At 46.4% G+C, this 14,220-nt stretch overlaps 1 protein-coding gene and 1 long non-coding RNA gene across 8 annotated transcripts in view; one reads left to right on the forward strand and one right to left on the reverse strand.

Annotated features, from left to right (window-relative positions):
* The window catches only part of Mthfd1l (methylenetetrahydrofolate dehydrogenase (NADP+ dependent) 1 like), a 199,342-nt gene that overhangs the window by 3,713 nt on the left and 181,409 nt on the right, over positions 1 to 14,220 (reverse strand). For both annotated transcript variants that reach the window (XM_004856880.3, XM_013076727.3), the window contains one exon: positions 2,408 to 2,528. In XM_004856880.3, the coding sequence (XP_004856937.1) occupies positions 2,439 to 2,528 (90 nt within the window). In that variant the 3' untranslated portion in view covers positions 2,408 to 2,438. The remainder of the gene's footprint in view (positions 1 to 2,407; positions 2,529 to 14,220) is intronic.
* On the forward strand, positions 928 to 10,921 carry LOC106010420 (uncharacterized). 6 transcript variants are annotated; one of them, XR_015444031.1, is made up of 7 exons: positions 928 to 1,131; positions 1,764 to 1,930; positions 2,675 to 2,756; positions 2,895 to 3,090; positions 3,285 to 3,399; positions 9,072 to 9,123; positions 9,382 to 10,905. It is a non-coding gene; the product is annotated as an uncharacterized LOC106010420 (long non-coding RNA). The 6 variants fall into 6 exon arrangements; XR_015444029.1 differs by having other exon boundaries at positions 3,285 to 9,123; positions 9,382 to 10,921; XR_015444030.1 differs by having other exon boundaries at positions 2,895 to 3,399; positions 9,382 to 10,906.

Below are 14,220 nucleotides of genomic sequence, written 5' to 3' on the forward strand. Positions count from 1 at the left end.
TGAGCGAACTTTCGATAAAATCTGGAGGAGCGTGCGTTGGGAAACACGGTCTCTTCAGCAATAAAGGATGTGAGCGTGTGCATGCACTAGTGAAGTTAAGGGCAGGTCCCTTGACATTACTCACTTCTTAACTGCGATAATTACGGCATAATTGGGCTCATATGACCTCCTTGGAGAGCAAATGAAAACTGACCAAAATCCTGGAAAAATAACTATTCAAGAGAGATGAGAGAACTGTGCACACATGTTCTGGAGACAAATGACAGAAATGTACCATTCAAGATTCTTGACATGAAAAGAGATTAGTTAGGTCAAGGCTCAATCTTTGTTTTAAAGGAATGATACTGCTGTTTTCCCAAGGCCTAGCTGGGAAATGCAAGGCATTCACAGCACACACAGTCATAACAAAAGACCAAAATAACACTGTTATCAAAGTGCAGATTTATGGGTTTCTTGGTGAAACTCATCACCCCATTTCATTTTCTAGTTTTCATTCTCAGGAATAATGAAGATAAAACCTGAGGTTGTGGCTTCAAGTTATTGTAGCCCCTCTTCCTCAGCAAGGGACACATATAAATACCCCCCCAACAGGCAACAAACAATTCCACACCTGGTCTTAATATGATGTCCTGTAAGTGACCTATCTCATCACAGCCTAGCTGTGCAGTGTTTTAGTAAGAAACATACCAAAAAGGGGGATGCCCTCCACGCTGACTGCAGGAAGCGATACCACTGGAGATGGGCACCCCGTGTGGCTTGTGGCCCTAACTCAGAGAAGGTGGAGCAGGGCAAAGCAAGCCCAACTGAAGGCCTAGAACACACTGGTGGGAGGGAGGGGTTCTGGGCTAAGCTACAGGAATGATGGGGAGAAGGGAGTCTTGGGGGAAAGACTGTATGCCGAGAAGATGGGACATGTGTGATGTAGGGATGGTGAAAGGCAGCCCCAAGCCTTTAAAACTTCTGACTGGGAGTTTTCCAGGGAGGAGGAGGAGTGTGTGGTCATTTCCCACATGACAGGAAGTCAGGACCGCAGCCAGCTGCTGCGTCTGCAGGGTGGAGAGCAGACAGGAGGAGGCCAGGAGCCCTGGGCTCTGGGCTGCCGGAGGAGCTGCAAGTAAAGCCTCCACATTGGTGTGTGTGTGTGTGTGTGTGTGTGTGTGAGTGGTTCTGAGGACTGAACCCAGGGCCTTCTAACTGAGCTATACCCCCAGCCTTTAAAATTTTTTAAAATTTTGAGACAGGATCTCACCAAATTACTAAATTTTCAGGCTGAGCTTAAACTTGCAATCCTCCTATTTGAGATCAGACTTCAGATCAGCCCCTCAGAGTGCTGGGATTACAGGCATGTGGCACTATATCTAGCTAAGATCCACCCTCTTAAACCATGGGGACCATGAGCTGCAAATGTCCTAATGTCTACTGTTCTGTCCCTCCTCTGCCCATCCGGCTGTGTCTTTCCATACAGAAGGGCCTAACACAACCAATGTGCCACTGTCAAGTGGTGGAGGTTGAATGTCTCCCCCACCCAAATATGCTGGGAGTCCTAGCCCTGGGCACCTGCCACAGTGACCCTAATTGGAAACAAGGCCTTTTGGAGAGTTATCAGGTTAAGATGGAGCTGGGCCTGAAACCAATCTGAGCGGTGTCCTCATAAGGAGAGATGGCCATGTGAAGATGGAGACACAGGCAGGCTGGGGATTTAGCTTAATGGCGCTGTGCCTGCCTTGCAAGCTCAAGGTCTTGAGTTTGATCCCTGGTACCAGAAAAAAAAGAAAAGATGGAGACACAGGCGACAGCCAGGTGACCAGAGGCAGAGTGAAGTGATGGTGATACGCGGTGGGGAAGGTCCCCTGACATCCCTAAGGGACCACCACACCTGCTCAGTTGACAACCCGACCACAAACTTCCAGCCTCTGGAACTGCAGAACAGGTTTGTGTTGTGTTAAGCTACCCAGTTTGTGGTACTCTGTTATGGCAGGATGAATTCACCAAGATTCCTCTAACACGATTCTAATTCTGTACCCAGAGATGAGGGGTAGGAAGGTAGGAAGTTACTATTTTACATGACTGCAGATCTTGGTTTCATTTCTGGAGTGAGAAAAATGATTTCACTGGGCTCCTTTGTTAAGGCCACAAATGCTCTAAATAAATCCGTATTTGGAGATGGCATGATTTGCTGTTCACTGGACTCAAGTCCCAGTACACTAAGGGGCCGGGACTGACCATCTAACAGTGTGTCTACACTTGGGAGTGGACCCAAGCCACGGGAGCTGTTAGGTGGGAACTTTTAACCAAGGAAGTAAATTACTGATTGGCTCACTTTTATAACAAGTTTTAGAAAAACAAAACAAAAAGCTTTTGAACTGCCAAAGGGGGTGGGGGTGTGTGTAGAAACACAACAGCTTACCTGGATCAGGTCCTGTGCAGATCGGCTTACATTAGAACAAACCTTTGACTTGCTCTGTTTCTGCGTCAAGATCTATGTCATAAAAGCAGGGCCGAGTGGGCAGTCCAGGCATGGTGCTCATCTGGAGGAGAAAACCAAGTGTTACATACCAGCAAATGCCACAGAGTAATCACGTCAAAAGTCATAATCCAGTACAGCCTCCTAGAACTTTACATTATACATGCATGCATCTCTTTGAATTTACCATCTGCTATTTCTGTCTTCAAGGAAATTAAATAGAAGAAGCAGGTGCTGACACCCTGTAAATTTAGACTATGGAGTTTCCCCATGGTCCCACAGCACACCGCAGGTAACAAACAGTGATTTTCTAAACCTTTTCTTCTAAGTTAAAGCTGAACCCCAATAAGACCAGCCCCTCCGGTTGCAGGGGGTGGCGGGTGTGGGCGGAGGGAGCCTCAGCTTCCTCCTGTCAACCTTCCTTTCCCAGAAGCAGCAGGGGCTTCTGTGAAGGACGCCTAAGGACCCCTGCTGTCCAGACAAGAGTCACCTGCCCCCCTGGACGACAACCCTGAGGACTGAAGACCTGCACTGGACAAGTGCTTTACCTGTTTTGTCCTGTCAGCAGCCCATGAGGGAGGTCCTTTTATCATTTTCATATAACAGGAAACTGAGGTGTAGACAAGGTAAGTGGCCCAGAGTCACACACACAGGCAGTAAGTGTCAGAAAGGCAATCTGACATGTGCCTGAAGTCACATGACTCAGTTCACCACCCCCACCTCTGTGGCACTCTGGGTTTTGCACGGATGACTTTGTTAAGCTCCCCAGCACCCTCTGAGCAAGTTACTCTCACCTCACATTATTTTATTTTTTTTGCAGTACTCAAGATTGAACATGGGACCTTTGTACTGAGCTACATCCCTAGCCCTTTTTTATTTTTTCATTTTTGAGACAGGGTCTCCTGCGTCAGCCTCCCAGAGTGTTGGGATTACAGGTATGGGCCACCCCACTCAGCTTCACTTTACAGATGAGGCTAAAGACAGGGACACAGGCAGGTGCTCAAGGACAGGACAGGACAGAAGCCAGTTCTTCACTGCTTTGCTGTGCAGTCTGGAGGAAAGATCTTCTCAGTGTGTTCTCTGTCACCTGAATCAGAAACGAATGCTGGGCCCAGGAGAAACCGCTGCTTCTCCTGGGGACCAGACACTGCCCCAGGATCTGGATGGCTCCTGGATGGTCCGTGTCTCCTCTGTGTTCACACAAGCATTGCTCACAAAGCACGGTGGTGTTGGATCATTTGCAGATGGAGGCTGGGGCTTTGCTCAGCCTGGTTCCACCAAGGAACTGTGGCGGGTAGAGCGTCTGCCCTGGCCGAGAGCTCTTCAGGGGACAAAGCTCCGATGCAGCCAGTGCTGCATTGCACCCAGGCTGGCCCGCCCCTTCCCACCCAGCCAACTGTGCTCTGTGGACACAGGACCTTGCCAAGGGCTGCAGACTCGGCTCTCCCCTCCCCACTCCCCTTCTGTGGGGACTGGGACTTCCCTCTCCTGCCCCAAGATGTGTGGGGGGACCTGTTAGAAAGGTGCTGCATCAGAACCTGCAGGTATAGCAAGTCCCCAGGGGAGTCGGACACCCTCTGCAGTTGGAGAAGTGTTGGCCCAGACAATGTGGCCTCATAGGGGCCCTTCCCCCTGAGCTCTGGGGCAACTCCCACAGTGCTCCTTCTCCTTTCCACCTGAGCAGCAGGTGTCAGAGCAAATGTGGGTGCCTGCAGCCTCATCGACTGCTCCTTGCCCTGCTGGGCCGGGCCTGGAGAGTGGGGGTGTGACAGGGCAAGCAGAAGGCGAGCAGCTCTGTGACAGATGGTGGCAGGCTGCTGTCTTTCTAACTGCACGGGACTGTGCTTCAGGTATATCTGATGGCTAAAACGGCTTCTAAAATGGCCTGAAATATAGGTCTTTTTTATAACTCACTATGGAAAAGGTATTCTGGGTCCAAATTAACTATAAGTAAACTTTTGATTCCCAATCTGCCTGTAGGTGGGGAGTTCCTATACTTAAAAATTTAATATGTGCATGGTTCCCTTATCCTCCTACAGTGACTGTTCTAGAAGGGGGCTAACAGTTTCCTCTGGTTACTACAGTGGCAGTATATAGCTGAGGACACACCAGAAAAAAAACCATGCTTAGGCTTTCTAGTGCCCAAACTTCTAACACAAAGGGTACTACAGGTAGGGCAAGAGGGAATCATTCATATATTTTCCCAGTTGCCTGGTGTGACCATTAATCCTGATTTGACAACTTTACAAGATAAAGAAATCCCCAGCAGATTAGTGGAGCATGATCCTGGGTATGCCAGGCTGGGTCATGGGGACATGGCCTTGGGTACTATATCTGATCCTAGACCCTACAGTGATTTCTTTGGCTAAATGCATTTTTGAGGTGGCATTTTAAGCCATTTTAGAGGGCATCTTAAGATATCTTTATAATCTGTGTGGGGCTATGGATTTGGAGAAAAGAACAGTATTTATTAAGAGGAAGAAATGAATGATCATATTCAGCTATACCAATACTTCCCAGTCTCTTAACTTTCTGGGTCAAAGCATCATTTACTAGTAATGTAACTGTTTACTTATGTGGAGCTGCGGCTCCTGAGGCTGCCACACAATCTGCTCTAGGGAAGAATTCAGGATCAGGCAGGGAGAGTTTAATTTCTCTTGAGGAGAAAAAGCGTAGGACCCTGAAGGCAGTGTATTTAGGGCTACCTGACAAAGCCACCAGTGGAAGAATCTATTGTAGAAAACCCAACTGTTGCATATGTTTGTTCACATGCTATTTCTACAGACCTGAAGATTCTCTCCCTGTGACTTTTAGCTGATGAAAGGCCCAAAATGACAAAGGCAGGGTGCGACTTGTTTCCCAGAGTCAGATCTACCCGCTGCTGTGAATTAGAACATACATCTTTTGGTCATTCTAATTATGTCGCAAAACTGGGAGTGAAAACGTTAAGTGAAGGAAGTGTGAGAAGGCTTTCCTTCATTTTCCACTTATTTCTTTTAAATGGGATAAAAAAATGAGTTTAATCAGAAAACACCCACATTCTTTTCTGATGATGCAGTTATTACTTCCAAGAGTCAGGACTACTTATTTGGGATAAACAGACCAGACAAGAAACCACACAGAATCCAGAGAGACTCCCTGACCTGGGAATAAACAGCTATCTCTAATAAGTCTACTTTAAAAATAAAACTATTTCTGCTGAGCAAACACAATGTGGGATTATATTAACAAGTCTGTATACATTTCACATCAAATTCTCTACCAATAAAATACTAGTGCCCAGGGATTGTAACCCCCACATAGGACTCTACAGCACTAAAGGAAAAAAAACCCAGAGAGCCCCGGGGATCTGACATCTGGCCACACGCCCAGGTCACTGGGCCCTGTGTTGACTTTATCTGTGTGCCTTCTGTAGGGGCCTCCTGCTTAAGATAACGAAGGAGTTGGGCTGGGGATTTAGCTCAGTGGTTTCGCCGCCTGCTGTGCAAGAGCAAGGACCGGAGTTCGAGCCCCAGTACCAAAAAAACAAGAACAAAAATGAAGGAGCCACTAAATTGTGCCTACTTGTCATTGGGCATTAATGGATTTTTTTGAAAAGGCCAAAAACCATGGGCCCTTTCTGACCCTAATTTTAACTACAATGAATCTTCCAACTCTTCACTGATTTTGGGTTAACGTAACTTATTTTGGGGAAACGATGAGTTCTATCAATAGCCATTATGAACATAAAGACCAGTAAAGGCAATGGTTATATATTTAAAGATGAGTCACTAAAAAGTAAAAGAACAGTAACCTACTAAGAATTCTGTTTTATAATGCAGTAGAATTTTAACTTTTACTTAGCTAAAATACCATGGCAACTAGTTTTGTTGTGTTTATGAAATAATCTACTAATTTTTTCTACCAAATAAATCATCTAAGTTTTATTTTGGGTCAGAAAAGTACTAATATTTTTATGCACATCTAATTTGTTCCTACAGTTTATGATCTGAAGTGGAAGGAAATCTTTCTACACTTTTCTTTCCTCTTCCAAAAGATGACTGATATAGATATCTTTTTAAAATACTGAACAACTGCTAGGTCTAGTGGCGTGTGCCTGTAATCCCAGCCACTCAGGAGGCTGATGTGGAAGGACTGCAAGTTCCAGGCCAGCCTGGGTAACCTCATAAGACCCTGTCTCAAAATAAAAATGGAAAGAGAGCTGAGGATCTAGCTCAGTGGTAAAGTAGTGGCCTATTATGTGGAAGGCTCTGGGTTCAATTCCCAGCACTGCCAAAGGAGCAAAAACAAAAACTTAACAACCCCAAACCCTTATATCAGTTAACAACTGTTCAAGCAAATTAGAATGGAGACCAGGCTGGAAGAATCCCTGACCAGACAAAGCCATTTACAAGGGGCCTAAGCCTGGCTTCACCTACAAGTACAAGGGAAGCTGAATGTGAGCTATTTTTTTTTTATAAATGCTTATATTAAAGAAAAACAGAAATTATGTTCAACCAATCAGAAGTAGCCACTTATAGAACTAGGGAATTTCCAACAGGAGAAATCAACTAAGGCAACTGTATAACTGAACCCAGCGCACATTTTCTTTGCTTTACTTCTGTATCCCTCTGTGGAGTGCCAGGGCCACATCCAGTGTGGGACTGGCTCAATTCATGGACCATTGTGTGCTCAAATAAATTCTTAAAAAAAAAGTTATTGTGCCTCAGTTTACCTTTTAAACACTGGATCATGATAGGATTTAAAATAATGATCCTTTTTTAATGAAATGACTCAAAAACTTTACATCTTTATTTTTTTGGTTTTTTGAGACAGGGTCTCATTATGTAGTTCAGAATGGCCTTGAAATTGCATCAATCCTTCTGCCTCAGCCTCCTGAGTGCTGAGACTACAGGTGTGCACCACCCTGTCTGACTTTTAACATCTTTATTAAGCAAGATTAATTTCTGAATTTTTTTTTTTTTTTTCTTTTTGGTACCGGGGATCGAACTCGGAACCTTTCATTTGTGAGGCAGGCGATGGAACCACTGAGCTAAATCCCTGGCCCAGTTTTCTGAATTGTTAATACAAATGCCTGGCAATATTAGGCCCTTAATTTTTTTAAAACAGATGAGTAGAAATGGAGGATGATTAGCTAGTAGGATACAAACAAACAAAAAGAAAGCTTCTCAGGAATTAGGCTTTTCCTTTGTGTTTCTTCCCTTTCCCTTCTTTGGGTGTGAGGGACAGAATGGTTTATATTCAATGGACATCAGATAATGGTACGAGGAACTATGGGATAAACCAGCCCAGGAAAATGCCAAGTAACTGAGGGGAAAGGAGAGGTATTACTGCTAGTTGGGATTCCTATTTGCTTGACTTAGTAGAGCCGGTATGTTCTCTTCCCTGAGCAGTTAGGTGGTGTTGACTGGCTTAGTGTGTGGCTGCCTGGAAGGTGATCTAGAGTCAGGGGTCCTTGGGGAGCCGGATGTGGGTCTTCATAGAGCACACACATCTTTCATGGTGGCTGATCAGCTTTGCAGCATGGGCTCTCTCAAGTTCCTGTGACCATGAAAGGACAGTGATTCTGCATTCACCTCAGCAACCTTTGTGAGGGCTCAGTATAAGGGCACCGAGGTGGTAGGACTGGTTCCTGCTTCCAGGGGACATGTCACCCACATGGAGTAGATCACTGGGACACTTGGGTCAAGTCTTTCTTTGCTTGTTAACTTTCAGAAAAGTTTTCCATTCTTTACTTTTATATGAAAGGTATGAACTGAATGAATTCCCAATTTACAACTCCTTAAGGTGGAAATCGTGTTCGACTAGTATGAAAATTACCATACTGTGCTGGTACAACACAGCTCAAATTATTCCAATATATGTCAATGCCCTTGAATGAAAGACTGAACAAGCACAGTTGTTTGCTCTTGAATTGAAAGGAGGCTATACGTTTCTCAGGATTAGGATGCCTGTCCCTAACTTGTCCATTATATAGAAGTAACATTTCCAGCATAAAAATGTAAAAGTCTTCTTCCTTAAAAAAAAAAAAATCTGCTTCCCAATGTTGCTTCCCAGAGGTGATCCCTGTGAATAATTTCTTGTATAAAGTCCTCAGGTAATTTTCTATTCCTATGCACACATTATGGCTGTACAATATACATTTCTATGGTTCTGGACAGAAATTAGAAAGTATCATTCTGGAATTCGATTTTCAGGGGGATTAAATTTTAAAATCGGTAACTGGCTTAGTTTCTAAACAAGGCAAGACCGCTGAAGGGGGTTGCTTGTTGGAAAATGAGAGATCTGCTAGAGGCAAGGGAAAAAGGCTGTGAAACCGGGTTAGTCTGAATGCTCAGATGGAGACAAAAAAACATGAAGTTTTGCTTCACAATTTTAGACTTGATTTCTTTTCAACTTTAGCCTTCAGCTTGATCCCCAATATTGCAAACAAACAAAACCCCAAAACAAACAAATGAACAACAACAAATCTCAGGGAAAATAAGCCAATTATAATTATGTTTGAAATTTTGCTGTGGTAACTAACTCTAGTAGGTTGGCAAAATCCAAGACAGTTCCAAAGCTGAGCCGCTGTTGTACAATAAGCTGGATTCTCTTTTACTTACAGGCTTTGTTTTCATTCATTCCCCAAAAGATACACAAAGGCTGGCATTACACAGGTATGAAGCCATGGCAGTTCCTTCTTTGTCTGCAATGCTGGGGATGGAACCCAGGGCCTCCCATGTGGTAGGCAAGGGCTATTCCACTGAGCTGCATCCCCAGCCCTTTTTACTTACTGTATTTTGAGATAGTCTCACTAAATTGCCCCGCTAGCCTCAAACTTGCGGTCCTCCTACCTCAGTCTCCCCAGGAGCTGGGATTACAGGCGTGTGCCACTGTCCCTGGTTATTTACATTCTGTTTTTCATATTTCCACAGGCTGTGGAGATTCTTCCTTGCCTTCTGTCACTGCACTATGATGACTACACTTGAGTCTCCCAGCAGCCTCGTGAGATGGATGAGAGGGCATGGGCTTTCCTGCTCCCACACCAGGGGAGGAGATGGCTCAGCACAGGTCTGTGTACCAGCCCTAGGTGCAGCCACTAAGTCTGAGGGTTACAGGAACCACATCTGCCTTGCAGGTGTGGGCGAAGATCTTTTCTGCCTTACCGGGAGTGGCTGAGCCATGTCTGTCCTGCCTGCATCGCCTGGTTAGCTGCTTCCCTGAGCATTAGTTCTCTGTAAATTTGGCCCATCAATGTCCACACGATCATGGACACTATTCCACAATTAAAGTGAGATAAATAAAGGACTCTAGTGTCTCATTCACAATATCTACTCTTATTTTGTTATAGAGTGTACAATTACTTATGTGAAAAGAAAGCTATTTAGGACAGAAACGGAAATAGGAAACTTCAAAGCAAATCTGGCCTATGACTAATTATATGTTTCTTTTAGGGGGAAAAAAGAGTTCATTAGTTTTATGAGACTTTCCCTAATTAAAAAAAATTTTTTTTAGCTATACAAACTGTATCAAAAAGCCACATTTGGTGGGGATGTAGTTCAGTGGTAGCTCACTTGCTTAGCATGTAGGAGGCCCTGAATCGATTCTCTAGTACAAAAAAAGAAAGAACATAACGAAAAATAAAAAGCCAAACCTAAGCCATATTCAGTGGTCTCTACTTAAGTCAATCAAATCTGCAGTCAACCTCAAGAGCCAAGACCTGAAGCATTCAAGTAAACAGGGGCAGCTGGGATCTCAGATAGAGACTGCTCTAAGAGCAAAACGCCCAGAAGTGTTGCTAGCAGCAGAGCCAGGTGTGACTGGGTGGTCAGGAAATGCAGACTATGGTCTGAGGCCGGGGAGAGACGTGCAGAACAGAAGCATGAGCTGCACTCTTCTTCCGGCATTTTCATCCTTCAGCCTTCTGGCCACGGCTGCACACCATGAGAACCTTCACTAGCTCCGAGGAAACAAACCGACTTAATGATAGCCTTCACGATCTGGACGCTTAATATTAAGTGACTAAATTCTGGTTTCTGAGAAGCTCCTCCCTGAAAATTAACCGGTGCCTTGGTATGGTTTTACCCCAAGGTCCTACTGGCCCAAAGTCACCATTCCGTGACCCCTCTATGGAGAGAGAAGATGGGCGAAAGAACACAAAGGAAGGGGAACTGCTCTGACTCAGCAGCCTGGTCCTTCCCTTCACGCTCCCTGTTATCAGGGACACTGCTGCCCTCCTGTACCATGTTATCTGGCTTTTAAAATTTTTTGGCAGTGCTGGGGATCAAACCCAAACCCAGGGCCTCGAGCTCTACCACTGAGCCACACCCTTAAACAGCCTTGTTTTGCATCTCTTTTGTTTTCACCCCCGCCTCTTGATTCCTGCAAAGCTCCTTTCCAGAGATAATAAACTGCTGTGCAGCAAAACATAATAAAGCAGAGGGAAATCAGGTCCATTATTAAAGTTTCCCTTTATGCTTCTCTTGGGCCAGAGGCAGAGGGGTCTCTGGGGAAGCACGGGGTGGGGGAAGGGGTAGAAATGGCCTTATCTCATGTTCACCAAACTGACGTTACCCAGACCCTCTGAAATCGTGGCCAAGACTTGCTGACTTAAGGAATCCAGGTCCACCCTGAGGCTGAGGTACTTGTTACCACCGGTGACCTACACTGCACTGCTTCGAGTCTTCTTGTAGGTAACTCCGACGGAACCCCAGTGGAGTGCTCAGGATGTCAGACTGGCTCTACAAGTGATTTCCTGTCTGTTGTGGAATGAACTGTGTCCCTCCTAAAAATCACACGTGGAAGCCCTGATCCTCAAACGTGACGATATCTGGAGATGGCCTTTATAGAGGTGATGAATCAAACGAGATTGTAAAGGCAGATGCTGCTTTCGCAGGGAGAGGAGGAGGCGACAGCAGGGATGACCCTGCAGAGAGGGAGGACTCAGGGAGCTGGGGTCCAGCTTCGGGACCAGGAGAGGCCTTGGGAGAAGCCAACGCCATGGACACCACCTTGATCTCGGACTTCCAGCTGCCAGATCTGTGAGAAAATAAACCTCAGCTGTCTCAGCCGCTGTGCCTGGGCTTTGTGCTGCAGACCCCAGCAGACTGGCACTGGTACAGGCACTCCCATGGACACTGGTTTCCCCTTCGCACTTCAGAGAGTCAACAAGACCGTTTTCCGAGTCAGTCCTAAATGTGCTCCTTGCAAAGGCTTCCACGAACAGGACACCCTTACTCACTTCAGGGCAGCTAAGGAGAGGATGAGGTGGGGACGGGCTTCTCCCTCCCTTCTCTTCCGGGTTCCCCAAAGCCTGCAACACGCTGGGGGACTGGGTGGCCAGACTGACTTTCTTGACGAATGCGAGGTGCAAGAAAAAGAGAGCTGTAGACCAAGCATCCTCACTCCCAAATCATCTCTCCCCCTTTCTCACAAGCACACATACAATACATTCAGACTAAAAAGGAGGTGCAGCTCAGTGGTTGAGTGTTTGCTCAGTGACCTGGGTCCCATCCCGAGCACGGAGCCCCCTACACAGCCAAAAAGGGAGAAACCCTAAGAGAACAGATGACGAGACCCCCCCCCTTTTAATGTTTGCCAAAATAAATCACATAAATGGTTTAAAAGGTCATACTATTTCTGAAGGCTTATTATAAAGAACGATCATTCCCTTCCCACTACTCTATCCTCCTCCGCAGCACCGCCTACATTGAGAGGCCCCCACTATCAACCCCTGGCTGTTCCTTTTCCCTTCACTGCTTTGTCTTTTGGGGGCGGGGTGTGTGTGCGCGTGTGGAGACAGGGTTTTGCTATGTACTTGAGGTTTACCTTGAACTCACTATGTAGTCCAGGCTGGCCTCGAAACTGCAGCGATCCTCCTGCCTCAGCCTCCTGAGTGCTGGGATTACAGGCCTGTGACACCACAGCTGGCTCGCTGCCTTGTCTCGATCTTCCATTTTTTGGCATTATCTAGTAGTTTTTTTTGATCCAGAAGACAGGCTTAGCTCTTTTACACTCTACAACCCATGCTTGCCCCTCTTTCCGTGTCCCAACTACATAGTGATAGTGACTTCTGGCTAAATCAGGATTTACTGGGACTATCTAACCATCCACAGCGAGCTGCCCTGCACCCTGATTACCTTCCCAATCGCTCTGGTTCAGATCTCAAATTTCCCCCCAAAGGCTCAGCGTTCAGAGTGGGGCTCTTGGAAGGCAGCTGGACCATGGAGGTGCCACATCCCTCAGTGGATCACGGTAGCTGAAGGTGCTGCTGGGCGGTGGGGCCTCGTGGGAGGTGGGTCACTGGGGGTGAGACTCAGAGTGGGTGCTTTGTCCCTGGTTCCCGTCTCTGCCTTCCGGGCTGATGCAGGATGAGCAGCTGTCTTCTGCCCAGGCCCTTCAGCCAACCACGGACTGAGCCAAAATAAACCTCTCTTCTTTTAAGTTGTGTCAGGTATTTTGTCCCAGTGAGAAGAAAGTGACCAAGGCACCGATCATGCACAGCTTCTGCTTCTCCTGGAGTCAGTTGCTGTCTGGTGTCCTTGCCGTCATGGCTTTCTGTGCACCATCCTGCACATGTCACCCGGCTCTCTGAGACACGCAAGTCAGCTCTTGCTATGTTGGAGATTAGCTTTCCTATGAGCCCTGCTCCCAGCACCTGTCATCCTGTAGGGCTTCCAGGCCAGCCCTGTGGGGGACCCTTCCTCCATCATCATCCCGGGACCCCAGTGTGCACTATTCTGCTTCCTTAGTCTCCAAGTCCTAGAACCATGCTGTGCTGGCTATGGTGCATGGTGTCTCCCAGAGGTAGGACCTGTGACTTCCTCCTAACCTGCAGAATCTGATGCAAGTGATGGGCTGTCACTCCTGAGGGAACACTGATGAGGAAACTTCCCCCTGGCTGGCTTTCAAGGAATAAGCTGGCACATCGTGAAAGGGCTTGAGAGGTCATGTGGCAAAAAAGCATGTGGCTTCTAGGACCTGGGGTTAGCTGACAGCCAGCAAAAAGCTGGGTCCTCCGTCCTACAGCCTGTCAAAATTGAATTTTGCAAATCACCCTATGCATTTGGAGGTGGAGCCCTGGCCCTGGGTGAAATCAAAGCCCCAGAGGGCCCAGCAGGCTGTGGTCAGACTCCTAACTCTTGGAAGATGGGAAGTGGCCAATGAGGGTTGTTTTTAGCCACTTGATCTGTGGTATTTGTTACACAGTGGAGTTGAGGGAACGTTAATACACACATCTTCTATTTCCTTGGCTGACTTGCTCATTTGGGTAAAACAGCTATTCCAGCAGCTTCCTGGAGGGAGGGGGAGAGGCATGGGGTTCAATTCTTACAGGGTCTGGCCTTGTCTTTATCTTAGACACTTGGCTCATGGCATGGCTGGGGATACTGTTTTCTTAGAACTGTGACAGCAATGCTCTACTTACTGCAGATGAGCCTCAAGTATTGCTGCTGAGAAGGTTGATGCCATTCTGATTCTGGATTATTTCTGCATTAGTTTTTATTTTTGTTTCTCTGAAAGCTTTGGCGTCCTCTCTTTGTCCCAAGCATTCCTTGCTATTTTATGATGAAGTGGTCTGCTGTGAGTTCAAAAATCCTTGATGGCCCCTTCCATTTGGAAGTCTTTTGGCTCTGGGGGAAAAAATTGGGGTAGGATTTTTTTGAGGGAGGGGGTGTGTGCTAATTTCCTCTCTTCTGTTTTCTTCAGTCTTATTTGAATTCTACTTATTTGGAAGTTAGACCTCCTGGTATGATCCTCCAATCTTTGAAACTTTC

The sequence above is a fragment of the Heterocephalus glaber genome, unplaced genomic scaffold (genome assembly GCF_053883595.1).
Source record: "Heterocephalus glaber isolate CG9 unplaced genomic scaffold, H.glaber_assembly_v1.0 deba00001593, whole genome shotgun sequence".
NCBI lineage: Eukaryota > Metazoa > Chordata > Mammalia > Rodentia > Bathyergidae > Heterocephalus > Heterocephalus glaber.